We start from the raw sequence: 23,293 nt of genomic DNA, 5'->3' as shown, positions 1-23,293 counted from the left end.
TTATTAAATTCTCCATTTGTGTCCTCTGGCACGGTCACGGCCACTTGCTCCAACATCATGAGGCTTTTCAGAGGTTTTGGGTAGGGTAGGTGTATGGGGTGCTCTCTCTGTCTCCCTTACACCTCAGGGCACACACTCCTTAAGGCTTGGCCACTAGAGCTCCACCCTGCTTGTGCCAAGGCCCTGGGCTCCTCACACTGTAGTCTGCGGGCCCAGCTGCCACATCATGTCCTGGGGTGAGTGCTTGTTAAAAGCACTGATCCCCGCTCTCAGCCCCAGGCCCACGGAATCACAGTCTCGGGGGGTGGGCCTGAGCCTCTGCATTTAACACACTCCCTGAGAGATTCTTATGGCCCCTGAAGTTAGGTATTGCTCTCAAAGAAGGTCACCTGGGTTCTCAGCCTGTCTGCCCAAGAACTTGGAACACCTTGGTACCCAGGCCAAGGAATCTACACCATCAGAGGTGGGGTCCGGGCACCAGAGTTCCAAAATCTCCCCAGGTGATTCTGAAGGACTCATAGGATGAGAATTTCTGGTTGTGAGCGTTCCATCCCTGCCTGTTCCCAGCCCCCACCCACAGGCTGGTCTAGGCCTGTCAAAGTCAAGTCTGGAGGGTCTCCTGTCGAGGTAGAGACCCTCTTGTCTCCACCAGGCACCTGAACTGGATGCACCACAATGCTCCTACTTTATGGAGGGAAAATGGGAGAGGAAAGCCCTGGGGCAGTCAGGGGGGAGATGGGGAGTCTAGGCAGGCCTCTGCCATTTGCTCCACCTCTGAGGTCACCTTCTGCTACTAGGAGATGGACCTCACTCCCATTCCCTCTTCTCACACTAAAGCAAGGTGGGGGTGCACAAAGCCCTTGGCAGGGACATACATTAATCAGAATCATCCAAGGGCATGAGCCCCATGGGAGAGGGGTCAGGCTCAAAGGTCTGCTGCTTTGCAAGAAGGTGACAAGGCCAAGAATAAGATCAGAGCCCCAAACAAGAGACATGATGGTAAGAAGTGATAAAGCTTCAGTGGTTGGAGAAGGGTGCCCTTATACAGCATTTGGGAGTCAATACCCAGCTTTTGAAACAATATAATGCAATAATGGAATACTTGCTTGTGTGTGTTAGTCGCTCAGTCGTATCCGACTCTTTGTGACCCCAAGGACTGTAGCCTGCCAGGATCCTTCGTCCATAGAATTCTCTAGGCAAGAACACTGGAGTGGGTTGCCATTCCCTTCTCCAGGGGATCTTCCCGACCCAGGGATCGAACCCAGGTCTCCTGCACGGCAAGCAGATTCCTTACTGTCTGAGCCTGCTGGTAAGCTAACACATAGCTTTTAGGAGTCAATAAAGCGTTTGTCTGAACTACCTGTATTGGTTCTGCAAAACACAGCCATGTACACATGGGGAGAAGGGGTGATATTGAGGCTGGTCCCATACCTGGGGGAGCAAAGGCAGGAGCTGGGAGGGTGGGTACTGGGGCTGGATTGGACAAGGGGCAAGGCCGCCTTGGGGTCCTTGGGGCCTGCAGTCCCTAGTATGTGCTGGTGAATTCCTGTTTTCTGTGAGGAGGTGAGGGCGGTGAGGGTGGGGTGCCACAGCCCACAGGCACGGAGCACAGCTCAGGGGTCCCCTTTCATTCCCAAGAGTGCTGACAGGCCTCACAGAAGCTGGTTATTAGTGAAGGAAGCCTTCCCCTCCTCCTGCGACCTCCAAGGTTGCCTTCCCTCTGGCCCTGTAATGATTTGACATCTGAACACTGAGGAAAAGGTGGGATGGGAATGGGGGTGGGGGAGAGTCAATGCAACTGCTCCTGGCTGTTTCCTTTGCCAGAAAGTGTAATTGGCACTGCTGGGTGTGAAGTGCAGGGCCCCTCCAGCCTCCGCCCACCCCCACACACACGCTGGGCTCCCCCACCCCCCGTGCTTCCTGGGTGACTAGAGCCTCAGCTCAGTTGGCTGCCTGAGCCAGACATCCCTGCTGTCAGGGGCAGATCAGCAGAATCGGGCACGCTAGCGACTGAGCGCCCAGTGCTTTGCACATGTGTACGGGCGGCGGCAGACCCTTAAGTCAGGTCTCTAGATCCCAGGGAAGGTCCGGTGCTCAAAGCTCAGGGCCTGGGGAGCTAGAGCAACTCCTCTGCAGTGGGTGTCAGATTTGCCCGCAGGACAAAACTCACCCCCACCAGCCTGTGGGAGAACACTCACAACCTCCCCAAGAAGCATGGTTGACAGCGCGTTCATCCTTTCATTCCTTCCTTCCCGTCTCTCCTTCCCTCTCTTTCCTCCCTCTCTCTTCTTCCTTTAGCTGCCCATGACTGGGTACCACTTCTTTTAGAGCTCATTCAGTTGATCAACCTTGAATCGCACAGGCTCTTGAACTCAGCGGATCCACACTGGTGTTCCAGGTGCCAGCACTCCAGCTGGCGGGCACCAGAAAAGCCAGGAACAGGATGTGGCATGGCCTAGGATGAGACCCACATGTCTGCAGGAGGGGAAAGGCAAGCCTTGACGGGGATGACAGTGCCTCAGAGCAGGAGAAGTTTTGAGCAGCTGTTAGAGAGGAGGGGGCAGAACTCTGTGATGGACATGGGGAGCTCTCCAAATACACTAGGTCAGGGAGGAAAAGGCCCTAAGTATGAATACTATGCTACTCCTTGGGTAAAAATAAAAGGGTGTGGTGGGAAGAGGATTAAGTGGTAACTGCAGTGTTTTCTTTCTTGAAAATAGATCTGAAATAAATATTGCAAAATGTCAGCATTTGTAAAATCTGGGTAGTGAGCCTCACAGTTACTGTTACACAGTTTTCTGTTTCAAAGTTTGTTAGAAATATTTTTTAAAATAGCAAGATGGGAGGGTAGGGGAGAGATGAATAAGCAGAGCATGGAGCATTTAAAGGGTAGTGAAAATACTCTGTACGATATTATAGTGATGGAAACACATCATTATGTGTGTGCATGCGTGCTAAGTTGCTTCAGTAGTGTCCAACTCTGTGCAACCCCTTTGGACTGTAGCCCATCAGGCTCCTCTGTCCATGGGATTCTCTAGGCAGGAAACTGGAATGGTTGCCATGCACTCCTCCAGGGGATCTTCCCGACCCAGGAGTCGAACCTGCATCTCTTAGTCTCTGGCATTGGCAGGCAAGTTCTTTACCACTAGCGCCACCTGGGAAGCTCACACATCATTATACATTTGTTCAAACCCATTGAATGCACAACACCAAGAGTGAGCCCCAACATAAACTGTGGATTATGATGTGTCAATATATGTTCATCTGTGGTTAAAAAAAAAAAACAAGTACCATCTGTTGAGTGATGTTGACAATGGGGAAGGTAATAAATGAAGCAGAGGCAGGGTATACAGGACGTCTCAGAACTTTCCTCTCAATTCTGTTGTAAATCTAAAACGGCTCTGAAAAAATAGTCTTTAAAAAAAAACAGAATTTAAATGGGGAGATATCTCATTTAAATGTATTTATTTTTATAAAAACTGTCAGTGACACTTTCATAGTGTTCCTGTGGGCCAGGAGCTGTTTTAAATCGATGAATTCTCACAATAAATCTGTGGTGTAGGTCTCTTATGATTTCCCCTTCATAAATGGGAAGCTGAGGCTTGAGAAACACACATAACTACTAAGGCAGGGAGTCGGGATTTGAACCCAGGCAGCTGGGCACCAACATCTGTGCTCACACCACCAGGTCACACTCAAAAGGCACCAGGAAGCTGGGATCCGGGAAGTCAGAGGGCTGTGTGCTTCTTCATGTGCACTGTTGTATACTGGTTGAATATTCTACATGTGCACGTTACTGTTGTGTTTTTTTTGAAGTTAGTTAAATTCCTGGTACCAAGAAATAATAGAACCCTGACAGGTGTGGGGCTGGGGGAGACGGCACAGACCTCCTCTCAGAGGCTGAGGAGACACTCTAAGCGCACCAGGCCACAGAGAGACTCCCTGCGTGGACCCAGCGCCTGGCTCGTTTCCATGGCTGCAGCAATTCTGGGCCTGGGGTGCGATCCGCTCCGTCTGCTCAGTATCCCTCTTCTTCCTTCTTCTGGCACAGACCCCGCCCCCCTCCACAGGTTAGACATATGACTCCAGGTGGGCCACAGTGATTGGTCCGGGGATGGGTACCGGATCCAAACCCAGCCAATCAGAATCTTCCCTGGGCTCGTCCTAGTGGAAAATCTTTTTCCATCGGGTTGTGCTGCCCAGAGTGCCAACAGCACCCACGCTGTGGCAAAGCATGTCAGTAGAAGTATACATCCAGAAAGGGAGCAAGAAGAACCAGGGAGTCTCAGCTGCATTCATATCCAGTCATCTCAAAGCCAGCTCCCTCCCTGCCTTCCCTGGTTTGGTTACATTCCTATCAGTTTGAGTTGGTTCCTGCCTGACAGCAGCCCACAGCCCCAGACACGAGAAACCCAGATCCACTGGTTAAGGGGTCCTGAGAAAGACTAGGATCCCGCCTCTGCCGCTTGCTGTGTGTTCTCAAGAGAGTTACTCAACCTCTCTGAGCCTGCTGTGCTCCCTGAGCTTCTCCTGGCCGCCTCAAAACTCACGGTTGTCTCAAGGATTAACTATACTAATCCAGTTCCAGGTATGCCAGTAAGTAATGAAATTAATACGGTGACAACAACTCCACACACTATCTTCAAAAATTACTCCTTACCAACACCAGTAAACCAACACCAGAGGCTCTGGAAAGGGGGGTCCCTGCTGGAGTAGAAAGGCAGGCAGCTGGAGCCACTTTTTCCTCCTGTGTCCCTCCAGATTCACCCTCCACTCTGCTCTTTCCTGGAAGAATGCCCATGTGACCCCCATCAGTAACTCCCTCGCTCTCTCTGGTTCCTGATGGCTTCCGCCGAGGAGGCCTCAGCAGGACACAGGAGGACAGCAGAGAAAGGTCCAGAAGTCATTTCCCTGGAGGATCCCCACAGGCTGGCTGCATCCTTCCAGAAAAGGCCATGGCTCCTTCAGGTGCCCCCACTCCTCTGTCTGCTGACGATGACCCCCCCCACCCCCAGGCCCTCCACTCCAGGGGTAGGAGTGGCATCCAGAGTGCGAGCATAGGGTCTTTTACTCTTTGAAGAGGCTTTCCCACACTATGTAGACATTCCCTTTATCAAGCTCACGTGCTCATGATCAGTCGCTTCAGTCGTGTCTGACTCTTTGCGACCCCATGGACTGTAGCCTGCCAGAATCCTCTGTCCATGGGATTCTCCAGGCAAGAATACTGGAGTGGGTTGCCATGCCCTCCTTCAGATTAAACTCACTCCATTATCCAATTAAAATGTGTGTGTCACCGGTTTTCACAGGGTCCCTCACTAGTTGACAGGGGTCCTTTTCCTGGCCTCCCCGGGTCGCAATCAAAATTCTTTTCTACAGAGGACACTGCTCCAGGGTCCCAGCTCTGGCCACTGTTCCCATTTCCCTCCACACTTCCATAATCCCACAGTCCTCTCCAAAACCTATCAGATCCTAAACCTTGAGAAAGGACCCCCTGATGAGAGGCAAGTGGCCTTTAATGAACAGCAGCCTCAAAGGGAGGCAGACACAGGGTCACTTCTGGACTTTGGATGTGTCTTGAGAAGCAAAGCACCAATTTCTGCACACCAGAAAAGGTACCTGAGAGTGTATATTTATAGAAAGATACATAGAAATGGACAGATGGCATCTATCTACAGATACAGGAAGCTCTGTTAGAGAATCACATAAGTATGTATATATTTGCCAATGGCAGGACATGAGGTTTCCACATATTCATTCACAACCAACAACACACAATTGCCTGATCTTGGAAAACCACACTTGTTTATGTGGTTAGTTCCCTCTCCAGAGGTTTCCAAAGTGAGAAGGCTGGTTTCAGGGGCAGTCTTTAAATATGTGTGTGTATCTTTCTAAAGAAGAGAGGAGGAGGAGAGAAAAGGGAGAAATGTATTTTCACGTTGCACAAGGCAGGAAAGATGGGGCTGGTTTGGGGCAGGGGGTGTGATCCCACTGGAAAGGTGTGAAAGGTTAACTCCAGAAAGGACAGCTAAGGTTTCTAGGTTGGGACATCAAAACACAACAGCCGGGAAGGTCGCGCAGTCCGCTGAAATCCCTTGTAGCACATTACAATCAGTTAAGGGCAAAATAAAATCAGAATCATACTAAGAGGTAGCAGCTGTTTATCTTCTCGGAGATTTCGAGGGTCTCTGGAAGCCCGGCCAGGTAAGGGTGTTCTGGAGTGGGGCAGGATTCTGGCCGAGGGCTCCGGGGTGAGGGTGGGGCTGGGGGTGGGGGGTGGGGGAAGGGAAGGGTGTGGGATGGCCCCGCGTGGACACTGGCAACTCCGGAGCCCCAGGAAGCCTCTGCCACTGCAGGCCACTTCCAAACCCACAGTCACTTCTTGGGTAAGTTATGCAGTCCCCACAACATATAAATAAAAGTTTAGTTCTGTGTTTCCATATATCTTCTACATGGAGGCTAGCTGAATATTAGTGGAGTAACAATAATTATTAATAAACAATAATCGTCATAATAACAATAATTAATAGAATAATAATGCCTTGGGGGCCTGGGGGAGGGGGTCCTTCATATGGTGGGGGCGGGGTGGGGGGCGGGGCTCTATGTCTCTATGTCTGGTAGAAGTGATGGTAATGGTGATGGTGTTCGTGGTGGTGGTGATGTTCGTGTCTCTGGACCGCCTGGCCGGCCTGGCTCTCGTACACCACCACAGCGGGCAGCTCCCTCAGGTGGTCCCGCCCCACGACGGTGCCACCCACGGCCAGCGGCGCCTGCAGGCCCCGGCACCCTTGCTGGCTCTCCTTGGCGCGGTTCTTGTGCTTCCGGTGCCCGAGGGGCGCCAGGGTGGGGAGGAGGGCCGGGCTGGCGGCCAGGTGGGCCGAGGGGGCCACCGCAGGGACCGCGGGTCCCCCGGGGGGCTTGCTGCGCGCCCCTCTGGCCACGTGGCCCACACCCACGCTCTTGCCCTGGGCCTTGGGGGACCTCACAAAGTGCTTGCTCCCGTCCTGGGTGCCGCCCCGGAGCCGCTGCTGGACCTCCGAGGCCTTGGCGAAGGGGGCGTCAAGAAAGTGGAAGGAGCCGGGGTCCGCGCCCGGGGGCTTGCGGTGTGGGACGTGGATGGCTTCCGGCTCATGGGAGCGAGATCGAGTAGGGTTGGAGGCGCGAGGGGGCAGTTCTGACTTCTGGGCCACTGACGGGGAGCCTAGGAGTCAACGCAACAGACGTTTAGTGAGCACCTACTGTGTGCTGGTGTTGCAGGGTGCCCCAGAAATCACCCGCACCCCCAGCTCTCCCAGATGGAGACAGGCAGCTGTTCCTTATCAGAGCTCCCCCTCCCCACCCACTGCCGGCTCCTCCCTGTCTTGGAGAGTTTTCTAGGATGGATCTTTGCCATCTGCTAAGTGGGAAAAAACTGTTTCTTTGTTGGGTCTTTAAAAATAATTAATTCTCCTTCTGAGAGTTTGAAAGGAGAGGAGACAGAGACACTGTTAACTGTCTAAGGCCACCGGGGCACGAAGAAAATCTATGAGCATGTTCCTTCGCTTACAGAGGTAACCCAGAGAGGAATTAAACACAGGAGGAGGGGGAGAAGGGCGCTGAGGGGAGTGAAATTAAGTGGGCTGCGTCTTCATTTATCATAGCAAGAGCCAAGATGTCAAGGGCTCATAAAGACAGAGCGGTGTTTTGCTTAACCAGGCGCGGGGTCCTCATTGCAAGAGAGGCGAACTGGGTGGGGGTGGGTCAGCGTGCAGCACTGAACTGCTGTTTTCACTGAATTAGAAACCCTTGGATAATATTTGATTTTGTTCAACTTCCTACATCTTTCAAAAGTTTTCAAGATCTCCTCGAAGAAGACTCGAATCACTCTAGTAAAAGCTCCGCCTCCCCCCAGCCTAGGGGGCCAGTGAACACCTCCGCCCCGCCCACCTGCCCGCCCGGCCACGCCCTCCCCTGGCCACCCACTCCAGTAAAGGCGCTCCCTTACCAGGCCCAAACTGGGACGTGTAGTTTTCTATCCCGGCGAGATCTAAGTAGTGGTTTCTCCTCTCAATGTTCTCATCCACGCAATGGTGGTGGCAGCCGGACTGCTCCAGATGGCTGTCACCCTGGAACCTTTCGGGGAAGGCAAGCGAGAGGGTGGGCCCTGGCCTCACAGTGGGAGAGTCCCACACAGCTCCTGGGCATTTCTCTCTGGGTCTTGGGAGCAGGGGGAGGGAGTGACCACTTCAGTACTCTGGCCCTGCTTTTCCTCTCCGGCCTGGCCTCCCTGGGCCAAAGCAAAGGAGAGAGTAACTGATAAAAAAGATGGTCCAGAGCCAGGCTTCAAACCGTGTGTCCCCAATGTCTGCCTGGCTCCCCAGGGGGTGGGGAGAACAGAAGCCCCCAGGCCATTGGAGCTGAGGTCAGCAAACTCCATCACCTGCCCAAAATCCAGCATGGGCCTTCCCAGTGTGTATGTGTAAGGTGTGTGTGTGGGCGGGGGGTGGGGTGGGGGGTGGGGGGGGTGACGTTTTCCCCACTGCAGGATTCTGGGCTCCCTGCCCCTCTCCAAGGGTCTCTGTGATCTGCCCATGCTAGCTTGCCTCCTCGCTGCTCCCTTTCGGACAGCCCCCCACATCGGTAGCCAACCTGGGCACCCCTGATTCCTAGCCCTCTCCTCACACCATGCTGTGTCCCTGCAAGGACCCCACCTTCTCTCTTCCCCCTGTGCTACTATTTCTCAAATCCCCGTCATTTCCTTTCCACATACACAGGAGTTACTGATGCATCTTCATGCCTCCCATGTTACTGTTACATTATATTACTGTTTAACTCAGCACTTTTCTTTACTCAGTCTCTCTCTTTTCATCCCTCCCTCCCTTTACTTCCTTCCTTGCAGTTAAAGAAAAACAACAGGTGAAAGCTAATTGCAGTCCTACAATCCTTTATCCACATTTCTGAAATCCAAAACGCCTGAAAACAAAGATTTTCCATAACTCGTTGGGCAGCCAAGCTTGCTCTAAACAGATGTGAAGGTAGCTATAGTCTTTATCTCACTTAGCGTGAATATTTATACATGTCCCTGCAGAAATACTTCTGTGCTAAATCCTGGGTTGCTGCTCAGACCTCAAGCAGAAATACAGTGGGAGCACCTTTCTAAAACTCAACAAATGCCAAATTCCAAAACAAATTTGGCCCACAGTATTTTGGATGAAGCAACACAGACCTACATTTAGGTATTTTGGAAAACTGAGCTTGATTTGTGAACGTATCCTCTTAAGTCACACATGCGCTCCCCCTGCCCCCACTTCCTGCCCCAGGAGGATGCAGACTGCAGCCTCCTGCTTGAAATCCCTTAGAAGCTGGTACAACGATGGTGCTCAACCCAAGCTTGGGACCACCTTACCTAAGGAGGGCCCGCTGCTTCTTCTCCCAGCTTCGCAGCTCCTCGGCAGGCTTGGTCTCAGCTCTGGGCCTGGCACTCTGCAGATCTGAGTCCCACCCGAAAAACAGATGGGTGAGCAGCTCGCTCCTGCGCCCACCCACCTCCCGGCCCTTCCCAGGCTGCCTAGCACACAGTCCTTAAAACTGGCCCATGGCAGCGTCACAATAGCACTGTGGGGAGGGTTCTCTGAGCCAGGACTAGAGGGGTCTTGCAGCTTTGTGCCCGGCTTAACTCCTCCCCCAGACTCACCTCCTCCCAGACTCCTTAGCCACCTTCGAGGCTCCGCGCACTCGCCCACTCTCCCCATACCCAGGCCCACCTCCAGCGCTTTGCTCACCCAGGGCCTTCCACCTCTAGAACTCCTTCCCTATCCAAACCCTGGTCCTTCAAGGACCTGCTCAAACCCCACTTGTCCACAGAGCAGCTCACAGGAAAAGCCCTAGGCTCCCCACCCCCAAACCCCCACCCTCCTCCCACATGGGCTCTGATCCTCCCTGAGAGCTGGGAGTGAACCGACCCCGTGGCTAGCATGGCCCGTCAGCCCTCACCGGGGTGATTGAGGACGATGCTCTTCTTGCTCTGGCTCCCATCAGGGGCCACCGTGAGCTTGACCCGCAGCGTCTTGCTCGACGTTGGGGAGTGGTTGACGGAGGAATCGACCACCTCGTAGATGGTGTGCAGCAGGCTGGTGATGTCCTGGATAGGGAGGGAAGCAGAGACCCACGTGCATTTAAAACAGAGGACTCGGAGGGGTGGTGGAGTCTGAAAGGCGGAAACCTCCCTGGTTCCCCCAAAGCCCAGCCTCAGGCAAACACCAGGATGTCAGAGGTTCACTGGATCCAGAAGCAAGACTGAGGGAGAGGGCGGGTGAATGACCTGAACTCACAGGAAGGGCGGTGGGCAGCGAGACTCAGTGGCATCTGGGCCCACGGAGGCACTGAACGGAAGCCACTTCAGAAAGCTCATGCCTCGCGGGTGCAGAGTTGCCCCAGGAATTCTACATCCCCCAGACTTCCGGGATGTCCTGCCAATGCTAAGTGATCTCCCAGGCACCAGGGAAAGCTCTTCCGCTGGGCACTATTTAACAGGTAAACTTAGAGGAGGGGCTCAGATACTGTGGGTGTGAGCATCAGCAGCATCTGCTTCCTGTCTGATGAGCACCTTCTCAATGAAAAATAGAAAAGTGGATGTGTCCCTAACGATAAACTCTTTTGTGAGAACTTGACCAAAACTCCTCTTCTCTCTAGACCTCAGTTACCCCCTCAACCAGAACAGGGCTATCCAATCCTTTGGGTTGGGGGATGGAGGTGGGACCAGGTCCCCCTCTGTAGGTCCCACCTGCCACATCTGCCTAAGGTCCTTGGTCTGAGGGGAGGCTTCATGCTTTAAGTGATGTTGGAAACCTCTAGAAAAGGTATTTGCCCTCTATAGGCCAGGCTCACAGACTCTTCTGCCCAGAGACTCTTCATGAATACAGATGGACTCAGCCCTCTGTTGCCCCCTCACCTATAAGCCTTTAGGCAGAGGTTACACCAAGCACTGCGTGGCTCTGCAGTAGGTGGATAGATGACCAGAGGTGGTGGGATCAGCTGGGCACTGTCCCCACCCACAGGAGGTGGCAACCACCCAACTCAGCTGCTTGTAAGGTGACAATGTTGGCTGAGGGTCATTCCAGAGAAGCCAGAAATCCAGAATCTCCTGTTACGTTTTCACAATCTTTGATACTGGCAACTAATTTTTTTTTCAACTCAGTTTCCCTCTGCCCCCAGCCCCTGGCAACCCCCATTTTATTTCTGTCTCTATGAATTTGACTACTCTAGATACCTCATACACGTGGACTCATGGAGTATTTGTCTTTTTGTGATTGGCTTCTTTCACTAAGCATAATGTCCTCATCCACATTATAGCATGGGTCAGAATTTCCTTCCTTTTTAAGGCTGAATAATATTCTATTGTATGGATATGTCACATTTTGTCTATCCATTCATTCATCAATGGACATGGGAGTTTGTGCCCACCTTTTGGCTATTGTGAATAATGCTGCCACGAACATGGATATGTGCAAGTATCTCTTAGAGAATTTGCTTTCACGTCTTTGGGGTATATACCCAAAAGTGCAATTTCTGGGTTATATGGTGATTCTATGTTTAATTCTTTTGAGAAAACTCTACACTATTTTCCATAGTGCTGAACCAATTTACAATCCCACCAATAGTGCACAGGGGTCTCTCTTCTCCACATTCTCACCAACACTTGTTATTTTTTGTCCTTTTGATAACAGCCATTCTGACTGTGAGGTAATATCTCATTGTGGTTTTGACTTGTATTTCCCTCATGATTAGTGATGTTGAATATCTTTTCATACACTTATCAGCTATTTGTATATCTTGTTTGGAGAAATGTCTAGTTAGTCTCTGCCCATTTTTTAATTAAGTTACTTGTTGTTGCATTGTAGGAGGTCTTTATATATTCTGGATATTAATTCCTTCTTGGACACTTGATTTGCAGATATTTTCCCCTATTCTGTAGGTTGCCTTTCATTCTGCTGATTGTGTCCTTTGATGCACAGAAGTGTTTAGTTTTGATGTGATCCAATTCATCTATTTTTGCTTTTGTTACTTGTGCTGGGCTAGAACACCTGGGGGCTAGATTGGGGTTGTTGGGGACTGCCAGTTTGAGAGCTGGGCTCCAGCCTCTCACTTGCTGGCTCACCGGGGATCCCAGCAATTCTAGCAAGGCCCACAGAGGACCCCCTGTTTCTTCTCCTCTTTCCCTTGAGCTGCTCTGCACCACCACAATTGCCCACTCTCTCTCATCATCTTAGGAAGCCCATGAAGGTGGCATCATTATCTCTATTTTACAGATGAGGAAAGTGAGGTCCATCAACAGCATTGCCTAAAGCATCACATACCAGGCCTGGGGCCCTGGGATGCCAACCCGAGGGTCCCAGATGATTCAAGGTGCAGAACAAGTGTGCTTTGGCAGTCCCAGCTGGAAAATCAGCCCTGCTGATTACACAGAGTCCAGCACAGAAGAGTAGGTGCCTGTGACTACTGTATAAATGAACACCTGAAGGATGAACAGGTACTTTCTTCTGAGTTGGGAAGCTGGCCCAGATGCCAGCTGGAGACTGTGGTTGCAGTGAGGTGGGAGCCTGAATGCCCCAGCGCACAGGGATGTGCATGCTGACGGCCAGAGAGCGTGGAGGGGAGCGGTATTTATAGCCAGAATTGAGGAGTGGCTTTGGGGCTAAAAATAGATCGGGGGAAACACCAGGCTGGGTCCTCCCTGGACTGGGAGCCAACCTCCTTGTTGCTTGGCAGGAGACAGACACCAGTGAAGGCCCTCCCTGCGACTGAGCTGGGGCACCCTCCTTGGAAATCTTCACCTCCTTGCTATTCCTCATGTTCGCAGGGGGTGAGGGAAAGCAGAATGAAAAATGAGAAAGCAGTGTCTGCCTGCAAGGTTTCGTGAGGCCTCCGAGGTGGGGGGCAAACCCTTTTATGGTGAGGTCCTGAGACTCCCTCAGTCTCTTCTGAGCCAGAAAGGAAGAGGGTGGCTACCAGGGGCCACCACACTTGTTAGGAGAGGGGAGAGGCCACTACACCCCTGAGAAGCCCAGTCTGGCCTCCCCTTGAATCGCCACCTCCATGCAGTTCTGTTTACCCAGGCTTCAAGCCTGGGATGCGTTCTCCTATAAAGATAAAAACTCCATTTGCAAACAGCCTGGCCCGGGGCAGGCTAGAGGCGCAGAGGGAGGAACAGGGGCTTCCCAATCTGAAAAAACAATGACCCCACACAGACAGCATGACAGCTGGAGGGCACTTGGTGTGGGTGTGGGGGGGTGTGGTATCACCTAAATCATCCCCCATCTCCCAGGGGTCCCTAACCGGGAATGGTCTCTGGGGCTTCCCAAATACTCAGGTCTCCCTGGGGGCTTTGCCTGCTCAGAATCCATTCCCTCCTCCTAACAACAGACCCTTGATTTTATTTTGTGATCCAAATCCATTCCATTTTTCATTCTATGGGACTCACGTGTCAACCTTCCCTTGACTCCAGAACGAGCACATGGACTCAGAATCAGCCATTAAAAGCATCACAAACTTATGGCCAAAATGGTTCTGGACCAGTCATGTCACTCAAGCAAAGCCGGTCACGTTCAGTTGTGGAGCTCCACGTGACGTTCTGAACTTGGGAGAGCTGCAAACGGGATGGGGTATAGACTGAAACTATCAGTCATTATCTTGCCAAAGGGAGAGACCATTGATAATGAAGGAACAGAGGAGAAAACCATGAAGAACAGCTAGTCTTGAAGTCACTGAGCCTCTGGATCCAGCCATGCCTGAAGTCAGTGCCCATGGACTGAATTTTCAGTTACATGAGCCAGTATGGGCCTCTCTCTCTCTCTCCATCTTTTTTTTTTTTTTTTTTTTTAAACTTACAGTAGTTTGTGCTGGGATTCTGTCACTGACACCCAAAGAATCCTGAATGATTGAAATTCACTCACAGCTTCTTCCTCCAATCTGTTCTAACATCCCCTAAACCACAGCCTGAGGAAGAGGTGGCCTTTTTTCACCTGGGTCTCTCCTCTGGCAGCTTCTCCTACGCTATCTACAGAGAAGGAAATACAGAGCCCTGAACCGGGACAGGGAGATAAGATAGCAAAGTTTCGTTTCTCCCTGGGAGCACCCTGAGGCCCTCACGTGCTGGGCGAGAGGCGGGCGTGGAGCCAGCCAGGCTCCTCTCAGGCCTCTGCGGATCTGTTACAGACCACACACCTGGGCCTCCTGGGGAGGGAGTGGATGTCAGAGAGAGACAGGACTGAAAAGGCAACAAGCAGGCAGAAAGGAGGGCACCAAGGCCCAGGCAAACGAGAGGCAGCAATCATCAGTAGTAACTCAGACGAGATCATGCGCCAGCCTAAACAAGCCCTTCCCTGGCTTCCCTTAACACCTGAATCGAAGTCAGGTTGCCAGCTGTGGGCAACCTCCGAGGCCCCACACGACACGTCCTGCTGGCTCCTGGCTGCAGCCCTGTCTTTCCAGATGAGCAGCATTCACACCAGTCTCCTCTGGGTCCTTAAACTCCCCGATGCTCTCATTCTCCCCAGCCCAGGGCTCTCCCCCAGCTTGGCGTCTGCAGGGCTCAGCGCCCATGTCACCTCCTCCAGGAGGCTTCTCTGGTCCCTCCAGCCCATCTCAGTCGTGTGCGTGTGCTACATCGCTTCAGTTTTATCCAGCTCTTTGCAGCCCTATGCACTGTAGCCCGCCAGGCTCCTCTGTCCATGGGATTCTCCAGGCAAGAATACTGGGGTGGGTTGCCATGCCCTCCTCCAGGGGATCTTCCCGACTCAAGGATCGAACCCGTGTCTCTTATGTCTCCTGCTTTGGCAGGCGGGTTCTTTACCACTAGCGCCCCCTGGGGAGCCCTTCTCAGTCACACCCCTCCGTTTATTTCTGTCACTGAACAAATCACAGCTTACGATGATCCTACGATCATTCAGGCTCTGCTTCTCTCAGCGGGCTGTGAGAGCTACATGGCTAGGAATTGCATCTGTGCTGTTTCCTCACAGCGCACCCAATGCATAGGAGATGCCCGCCATAGGTGCGCCATGCACAGACCCAGGTATAGAGGAAGGGTGAGAGGGGCCCAGGGAGGAAAGAGATGTGGGAGAGGTTTGAGGGGAGAGAGAGATACAGGCCTGCAGCGAGGTGGGGGGTGAGGTGGGGGTGGACAGGCTTGTAACAGAGCCACTGGCAGCACCCTGGGGGCTGGGCTGCTCATTCCCGCATCAGTGGAGAGAGGCACTAGGTGCCCAGCCCACCCCAGCTCCTGGGCAGACTGGCAGACGTGGGAAGTGGCCTGGGGCGATCTCGGAGCTCCGGGACCAGAGAGAGGAGGCAGGACAGGACTCTGCTGGGGACCGGGTCCCCCTCCAGGGAGGTCTGGGGCCCTGCGCCTGCCTCTTGCCCCTCCCCAGCCCAAACGCTGCTCGTGCCAGAGCCGCCTGGCGGCCCTTCCTCTCTGTCACCTCTTCCTTCTCACCGGTTTCCATGAAGCTCCCAGGGGCCTCACTCCTGCCCTCCCCACCTGCCCTAAGGAGAAGGGGAAGAGGCAATGGGGGTGGGCACATGATGAAGAGTCCCGCGCCGGGGGTGTGGCCAGGCAGGAGGCCAGGCAGGTACACTCACCTCTCGGGTGACCTTGCCATTGTTGTCAAAGTCATACAGGGTGAAGGTCCACTCCTGCCGGCTGTCCTCCTCCACAGACACGTCACACTGCAACTCCTGGATGTGAACACACAACAGGCACACGTGGCCGGTCACCCGGAGGCTGGGTCACGGGGCCGCCGGTCTCCCCGCTGCCCTCCCCAGACCCTGTGTGAAGGAGACTGTGATGACCAAGACATGCCAGGCCTGGGAGAGAGGCCAAGCTGGGCCGGGGAGCTTGGGCCTGGGGAGAGGGGCCTGTCGGGTACCAGACACTCTCGGGTCTTCAAAGGCTGAGGAAACACAAAGCAGGGCTCTGGGAGGAGGCGTGTGGCCTCAGGAAGAATGAACTTGGAGCCGGGGGTGGAAGCTACTGGAAGACAGATGGGGTAACTTAGCCATGGGCTAACCTGGAAGGCAGGACGGGACGAGTGTTAAGAGCCGAAGGCTCAGCCCCAGGTGCCAGTCTGGGCCTGGCCCTCTGCAGTGACGTGACCTTGGACATGGTCTTTCTCTTCTCGGTACCTCAGTTTCCCCTCATACAGACTACGGAAGATGATGGTGTAGACCTCAGAAGGTTGTTGGGAGCATAACTGCCCCGGCCCATGTCCCCTGCGCCCCCTCCACCTTCCCCTGTAACTGTGGTGGGCCGCTCCCCACCTCCCACCTCAAGCGTCCCGCTTCCCTGTCTGAGGAGTCAGGGACTGAAGATTCCCCGAGAACCGGAACAAGGAAGGGGCCAAACTGGGGGACACATCTGAGCACTTTTAGCATGGCTCTCTGGGGAGCCCCAGCGGACAGAGCCCCACTGCCCGAGACCTGCTCATCAACCAACCCCCGCCACCCCCAGTGACAGGCACCCCTCCTTCCCTGCTCCCTGGAATCACCTCCCAAGTCCTGTCTCAGGGTCTCCTTGGAGAGAATGGGAAACAAGTACGTAAGCCGCTTGGCTCAGAGAAAAGCCCAATTAACGGTGGTAGTGGCTATTGTCTTTGCTGGAATGACTAATACAGCAATGATGTCATCACCGGGGCTCCCACAACCCGAGGTGTCCAACTGCAGGGACCAGGAGCAGGGAATCGGGGAGCTCCGTCACCGACCGCCCACATGCAGGGGCTGGCTGAACACCAGACAGAGAGGTCCAGAGAGGACAGCCGTTTGGGGAAAGAGAATCCACAGACAGCCTTTTAGATCCACATATCCTATGAAAACAAGTGAAGACACCCCCATACCACCCGGTTCCATGTCTTGCCTTGGCCCACGTTTCCTTCTGCAGGAGGACAGACTCAGCGCCCCCAGAGAGGGGCGGTGCCTGGCCTCCCAAGGCTGGCGGGAGTGAGCCCCAGCACGACGGCCCTGCCCCAGGCTGCTGCAGCTCACAGCCAGCTCCCTCTAGCAATTCTCTGGCGGCCCACGCTGAGTTCAAAGTCGGCCTTCCCTCAGTTGTGACACGCCTGTCTGATACCTGCCAAGTGCCCACTCTGCTCTCCAGCACTGCGTCCTGCAGCACTTGCCCGGCACACAAGCGTGTACAAGAGTGTGTGCCTGTGGGCACACGTGCACACACATGTACATATGAGCACGCACTCACACATACATATGTATCCAATGCATACATCTGCAATACACATTCATACACACAAGCACACCTGATACCCTCTCCCAGCCCCTCCACTTGGCTCCAAAGACAGCTTGGGTTAGAAATTCAGAAACTTGGGTCAAGCAACTACCCCCACCTCCTGTGACCTCTGTCACACGCATCTTCTTGTCCCCCCAGCCCCGGCATCTCGGGTGAGTACTCCTCGGGGACCACGGGTGAGTCACAGGCATCCGCCGGCCCCCGTCTGGAAGCAGACCCACATGGGCTTCCAGGAAAGACGTCCAAGTCTGGGCCTTTCCTCTGTCCTGGCCTCAGTGTTGGCTTTGCCAAGCACCCCCAGAAGACCCGCAGGGACCCGGGGTGGGGGGCTCAGGAAGAAGTTAGCAACCCCAGCTCCTCAATGAGACGCCGCCTGCTCCCTCAGCTCCTGCATCAGGAGGACACAGGGCCCTCGATGACCTGTCTCACCCCCTCTTCTGCGTCATCTCCCCTATGCTATTCCCACACAGCCGGCCAGCACTGGCGAGTCTCCAGGCCTTTGCTTCTGCTCTTCTCTTGGCAGGGAGTGTCCTCCTGATCCCAAAGGCTCCCCTGTGCATCACCTCTCACAGCTCCTGTCTCTATGCTCAGAGGCTCAACGCAGACACTTGCCCTCCCCAACCTCTGCCTGCAGCCCTGGCTCCCTCCTCAGGGCACTGTGCAGAGTTTGGGATTGCCAAAATGCCCATCACTCTGCACCCTCTGGGCTGACTTAGGGGACCTCCCTGTCCCCTCTCCACACTCCCAGATCCCCATCACAACACTGACCATGCAGTTACTGGGCCTGGGTCACTCATCTGTACCCCTAACCACACTGTGCTCCGTGAGGCAGGAACCAAGCCCAGTACACTGCCGGGTTCCCTGGAACCAGCGGGTGTCAATCCCCATTGGAAGGAAGAAGGAAAGTACTTATTCTGCACTGGACACCCTTTAAAGCACTTGAGATGCCTTAATTCATCATGTATCCAACATCCCAGCAGATAGATATTGTCAGCAGTCGCCAGCCTTTTTGGCACCAGGAACCAGTTGCAAGGAAGAAAATTTTCCATGGACCAGGGGGTAGGGAATGGTTTCAGGATGATTCAAATGCATTACACTTATGATGTACTTCATGTCTTATTTTTTATTACATCAGCCCCACCTCAGGTCATCTGGCAGTAGATCCCAGAGAACGTGAACCCCTGGATAAAATGACTATCACCATTTTACAGAGCAGGCGAGTGAGGCAGTGGCAGAGGTGGGAACTAAACCTCCATCTGTGGGTTCCAGGGCTCTGCCCTAGTGATCTTGTTGGGGAGACAGAGCAGGAAGGAGGGAGGGTGAAAGGAGGGTGGGGAGAGGCCAGTAAGCTCCCCGCAGGCAGCCTGGGTCTCCCACTTGGTTTTGCCAAGCACCTCCAGAAGACCAAGTTTGGCCAAGCTCTCACTTGGCCCTGTGCTTGGTACATACAAGGAACTTAATATACCGTCTAGGGATGCAGGACAGACAGATTGCGGGCTCTGGGTGAGCATGTCTCTTTTGCTGTTGACCATCTGAGTCCCACCTGGACTTCCCACGTGGTGCTAGTGGTAAAGAACCTGCCTGCCAATGCAGGAGATGTAAGAAACGCAGGTTCGATCCCTGAGTCAGGAAGATCCTCTGCAAGAGGGCTTAGCAACCTACTCCAGTATTCTTGCCTGGAGAATCCCATGGACAGAGGAGCCCGGCGGGCTATGGTCCATAGGGTCACAAGAGTGACCATAAGAGTCGGACACAGCCGAAGCGACTTAGCACACACGCACCTGAGTCCCAGACTGAGGGACCTGCTCAAGGCTTCCTGGTCACCTGTCCTACCTGAAAGCCCCATCGTGTTCCCCTGGACAGCCTCGGGAGGGAGCTGGTAGCAGAGATTTCCTTCACCCACGAGGAAACGGAGGACCAGAGAGGAAGTGCAGGCAGGCACAGCAGCACCAGGGCCAGAGCGCCGTCTCGCCTGTCCACTCTACTGTCCTTCCCCCAGACCAGCAGCCACAGCCTCTGGCCACCACCCCACGGTGAGAGGCCAGGGGCCTGAGCTGAGAGGGGAGGGCCGCGGGGAGTCCCCAGGGCCTGTGCCGAGCTGGGGTAGCCCCAGATGTGGCAGGAGGAGCAGTTGTTCATGGGGGAGGAGAGGGGCCATCACATCTGGAAGGGCCTCAGCATCCCCCCCATCAAAAAGCAGCACTGGGCAGGGAAAACCCTTCCGCCCAGGGCTCAGCACCAGGGAAGGAAACTTACTTCGAATTTCAGCTGTTTCTTGGAGCCCGGGCAGGGCTCGCCTGACTTCTCCATCCTCTTCTCATCTCCGCTGGCCAGTCCGTCTGTCTTCTCAGGAGGCAGGGCCACTGCGGGGGGAAGGAATAAGGGAGCAGGCGTGAGTTGGAGGGCCCCAAGCCGCCCCAGGGCCAGACCCTGTGGCTCTGTCTGGAGGCCGTCCTTACCATGGTGCGGTGGGCCCACTCTGCCTGGCCGCTTTGCTAGAGTCAAATCCCTCTGTCCTCCGGCCCTGTTAATGCCCAGGGTTGTCCCAGGGGAGGACCCTCCCGGGTGCCCCTTCGCCAGCTGCTCAGATTGCCCAGTGGGCCTTGCAGGCCTCTGTTGTCTGTGGCCCAGAGAAGCAGCCCGAGGCCACCCACGGCATCTTTGAGGCCAAAGAGCAGGTGAATGAGGACAGAGAGGAGCTTCTGGAGGCCCCAGAGGGAACTCTGGACCATGGCCGCTTTCTGCAGTCTCCCTGCCTTCCCTGAGAACACTGCAGTGACCTCAATGATGCCACCTGCCTGGGCTCAGCATGTCACACACTGGGATGGTCAGGAAGGGGAACAGAAATGGGGAGGGACAGAAATGGAGTTCACTGAGGTAGGGGAAGCACACATACATAAGCATATACACATACGTGTGTGCACACACACACACGCATGCACACCTTGGTATCTTCAGGAACCAGCTCACCCTGGGTTTTCCATTCTGCCTCTGCTCACCTAGAAGGGCCTCCCTGTGCCCAAAGTGTTGACTAGAGGGCTCTCTGGTCCTTCCGTGCCCGCCCAGGAGCAGTGGAAAGGTGGGCATGCGAGCTGGTGGTCTGTGGACATCACTTTCCCATGAACACCCTCAAGGGGTGCCAGGGGACAGGGCTGGGGGCAGCCATCATCCCTGAACCCACAGCTCCATCAGATCTTGAATGTCCCACGAGACCCCTCCAGCCCCTCTGATCTCTGCCTGATAAAGGGGACTCAGGTTTGCTCAAGAATGTGCTTTCTAGAACCTCACAGCTCCTCTCTCTCGAGTCCCTCAGCTTCCCTGGGACAGTGATTCTGTTGCCCTGTTTTACAGGGGAGCAAACGGAGCCTGGGTCTCACTTGAGGAACTGTCCCCCTGTGTCCAACTAGGGGTGGCCCAGGAGGGCCCTGTGAGCAGCTGAGATGCCTGGGCAGTGGCCCCAGCCAGGGCTGGACTTTCTTGGGAAGTCAGGAGCCTGGAGATATATGTCTACCAGGGCAGGAAACCAGGTCGGGGGGCCTTGCCTCACCTTTGACCCTGTCCCCCCACCACACTCACACACCCCAACTTTGCAGGCTGGGACCCAGGAGTGGCTGCTGGGGAGTGCCCCAGATCTCCCACTTGCCCCCTGCCCTGCGGGCCCAGCAGTTATTCAAAGCCCTTCCTGGGGAAGCCTCAGAGCTTCGTGGCTGACTACACTGCTCATTAACTCACTCGGTCCTCACAGCAACCCCCGGAGGCAGGTACTAGGATCAGGTCCACTTTGCAGCTGGGAAAACTGAGGTACAGAGAGGTAAAGTGCTTTGCTAGTAAATGGCAGGGCTGGGATTTGAACCCAAGCAGCCTGGCTTGTGCTGTTGACCCCTCCGTGCTGTTCTTGGCTTGGTTCAGCAGACTCGGAGCCAGCCCTGGAATAGGGTAATCTCTGCTTGGGCTCTGATCCTCCCTACACTGTGTGTGGTTCCAGGCAGGTCACATAACTTCTCTGGATATCTGTTTCCCCAACTGTACAGTGGGGATGATAATAGTCCCTTCCCCAGAGGATCCTTGTGTGGATTCAAGGAGTTGCAACTGAAAGGGCTAAGAGCCCGGGGTCAGCACACGGGGTCCAGCCATTACTAGTGACAGTCTGGCTAATGATGTCCCTGGGTCTCCCCCGCTGGCTCAGTGGTAAAGATTGCACCTGCAATGCTGGAGCTGCAGGAGATGCAGGTTCAATCCCTGGTCGGGAAGAGCCCCTGGAGGCTGGCATGGCAACCCATTCCAGTTTTCTTGCCTGAAGAATCCCCATGGACAGAGGAACCTGTGTGACCACGGGGTCACACAGAATCGGACACGACTGAAGCAATAGCACACACACGTGATGTCCCTACACATTTTATCTTTTAGGAATCAGGAAGTGAGTAGCGAAGTTTTCTAAAAGCTGAGGCTTTTGGATGCAAACAGACCCAAAGGTGTCATATCAGCCTGGGTAGGAAGCAGGACAGGGAGGGAGGACATAAAGATAAGGATGCTCCAGTCACCAGGCTAGACAGGTGGGGACCGGAAGGCCTCCATGGCCAGTGATGTCCTGGCTCCATCACAGCTCCCTTTTGACTGAGCCTGGGGGCCAGGGCTCAGCGGGGTGCAGGGCGCCCCTAGATCTCCATGCCCCTACAGTACGGCAACAACTCCCTAAAGCCGTCAAGGGCTCCAGCTAGAGGCCCCGTCTCAGTCACAGACCCTGGCTCCTCCCCGGTGGTTTCATAGAATGAGGCCACTGGGAATAAACCTAAAAGATCCAGGTGGGGGCACCTGGCATCCTCATGGCTGGGGTGGTTGACAAGAGGAAGGTCAGGATGCTGCCCGCTCCAGGGGTAGGGGATGAAGCCAAGTCCAGCCCTCCCTGTTCCTCCAAAGCAAACACCTCAATGGCCAAGAGGTCTGGTGTGACACCGAGCCCCGGAGAAGTCAGGTGGGAGACTGGCCAGTGACCCAAGGACAGCCAAGCACACAGCCTGCAGCACCCTGACCCCTCCATCTCAAATCTGCCGGCACACCGCTGGGCCAGAGCTGCTGCCATCGTGGGAAGAAGAAAAAGAAAAAGAAGAAAGAGAAACGAAGGGCAGCTCCATCTTCAAAGCTGCTGCCTCCCTCTGCCAAGGTCCTGGCTGGAGATGCAAGCCGGCGAGGCTTATCGAAACCAAACTTCAAGTTCAAAGGGAAGTTATCAGAAAACCACCTTCAGGTTCAGTGTTGCCTTTCAAGTTCCACTTGATAAAACCCAAAGAAAAGAAACCTCTGTCCCTGCTCCCTGCTTCTCCAGGTCACCCCTACCTCTGACACCCAGACAGCCCATCCTCCCTTAGGTCGTCCCCCGCCTGCCTTCCTGTCTCCTCTCCCAGGGAGGAGGGGAACCTCCCCCTCGATCCCATATCCCCTTCATAGGTCTTCTCCAAAGATCAGGGTTTTGTCCTGTCTTCACCAGTGGGTCCCACCCCTCAGCCCATCCTAGCTCAGAAGACCACCTGGACACCCCCCAGGGGCCCCCTTCCCAGCATGAGGACAGGCACAGGTGGGTAGTATTACTGGGAGCCATCTGCCCTGGGGCCTGGGCCCAGGAACAAGGACAGTCAGCACCCTGTTGTTCCCACCAAAGAAAGCCTTTCTCCCTTTCACTGTCCCCTGCCCAGGGGCCAGAAGAGGTGGCAGATGATCAATCAGAAAGCTGTGCAGACCCCGGTGCCAGACGCCCAGGCTGGGACTCAGGGGCCCTGCTTCCATATCCACATGTGAGTGAGCCCCCTGAAACTAAATGACATCAAACCACTGCCCACCCCAGTCAGCCCTGCGCAGAACACAACCCCCTCTCTCCACCCGTCCAACCTCGGGCTCATGGGCAGATGGGAGAAGGGTGAATGGGGCTCACTGCAGGCTGCCCAGGTCCCACCAACCAGAGAAGAACAGTGTTCTTGTCAGTATGGGTTTTTGCACTAGAGCCTGACCCCATTCATTCCTCATCTCCTA

At 54.5% G+C, this 23,293-nt stretch overlaps 1 protein-coding gene across 1 annotated transcript in view; it reads right to left on the bottom strand.

Moving 5' to 3' along the window:
* Positions 1-3,450: 3,450 nt before the first annotated feature.
* NKD1 (NKD inhibitor of WNT signaling pathway 1) overlaps positions 3,451-23,293 on the bottom strand; it is an 89,548-nt gene continuing 69,705 nt past the window's right edge. Inside the window, exons 5-10 of the mRNA XM_043898423.1 lie at positions 19,526-19,632; positions 15,613-15,708; positions 9,970-10,117; positions 9,383-9,467; positions 7,982-8,109; positions 3,451-7,198 (exon numbers count right to left, since the gene is read on the bottom strand). Of these exons, the coding sequence (XP_043754358.1) occupies positions 6,606-7,198; positions 7,982-8,109; positions 9,383-9,467; positions 9,970-10,117; positions 15,613-15,708; positions 19,526-19,632 (1,157 nt within the window). The 3' untranslated portion in view covers positions 3,451-6,605. The remainder of the gene's footprint in view (positions 7,199-7,981; positions 8,110-9,382; positions 9,468-9,969; positions 10,118-15,612; positions 15,709-19,525; positions 19,633-23,293) is intronic.

This window comes from Cervus elaphus, chromosome 4 (genome assembly GCF_910594005.1).
Source record: "Cervus elaphus chromosome 4, mCerEla1.1, whole genome shotgun sequence".
In the NCBI taxonomy this organism is placed as follows: domain Eukaryota; kingdom Metazoa; phylum Chordata; class Mammalia; order Artiodactyla; family Cervidae; genus Cervus; species Cervus elaphus.
This window is presented reverse-complemented; position numbering and strand designations above follow the sequence as displayed.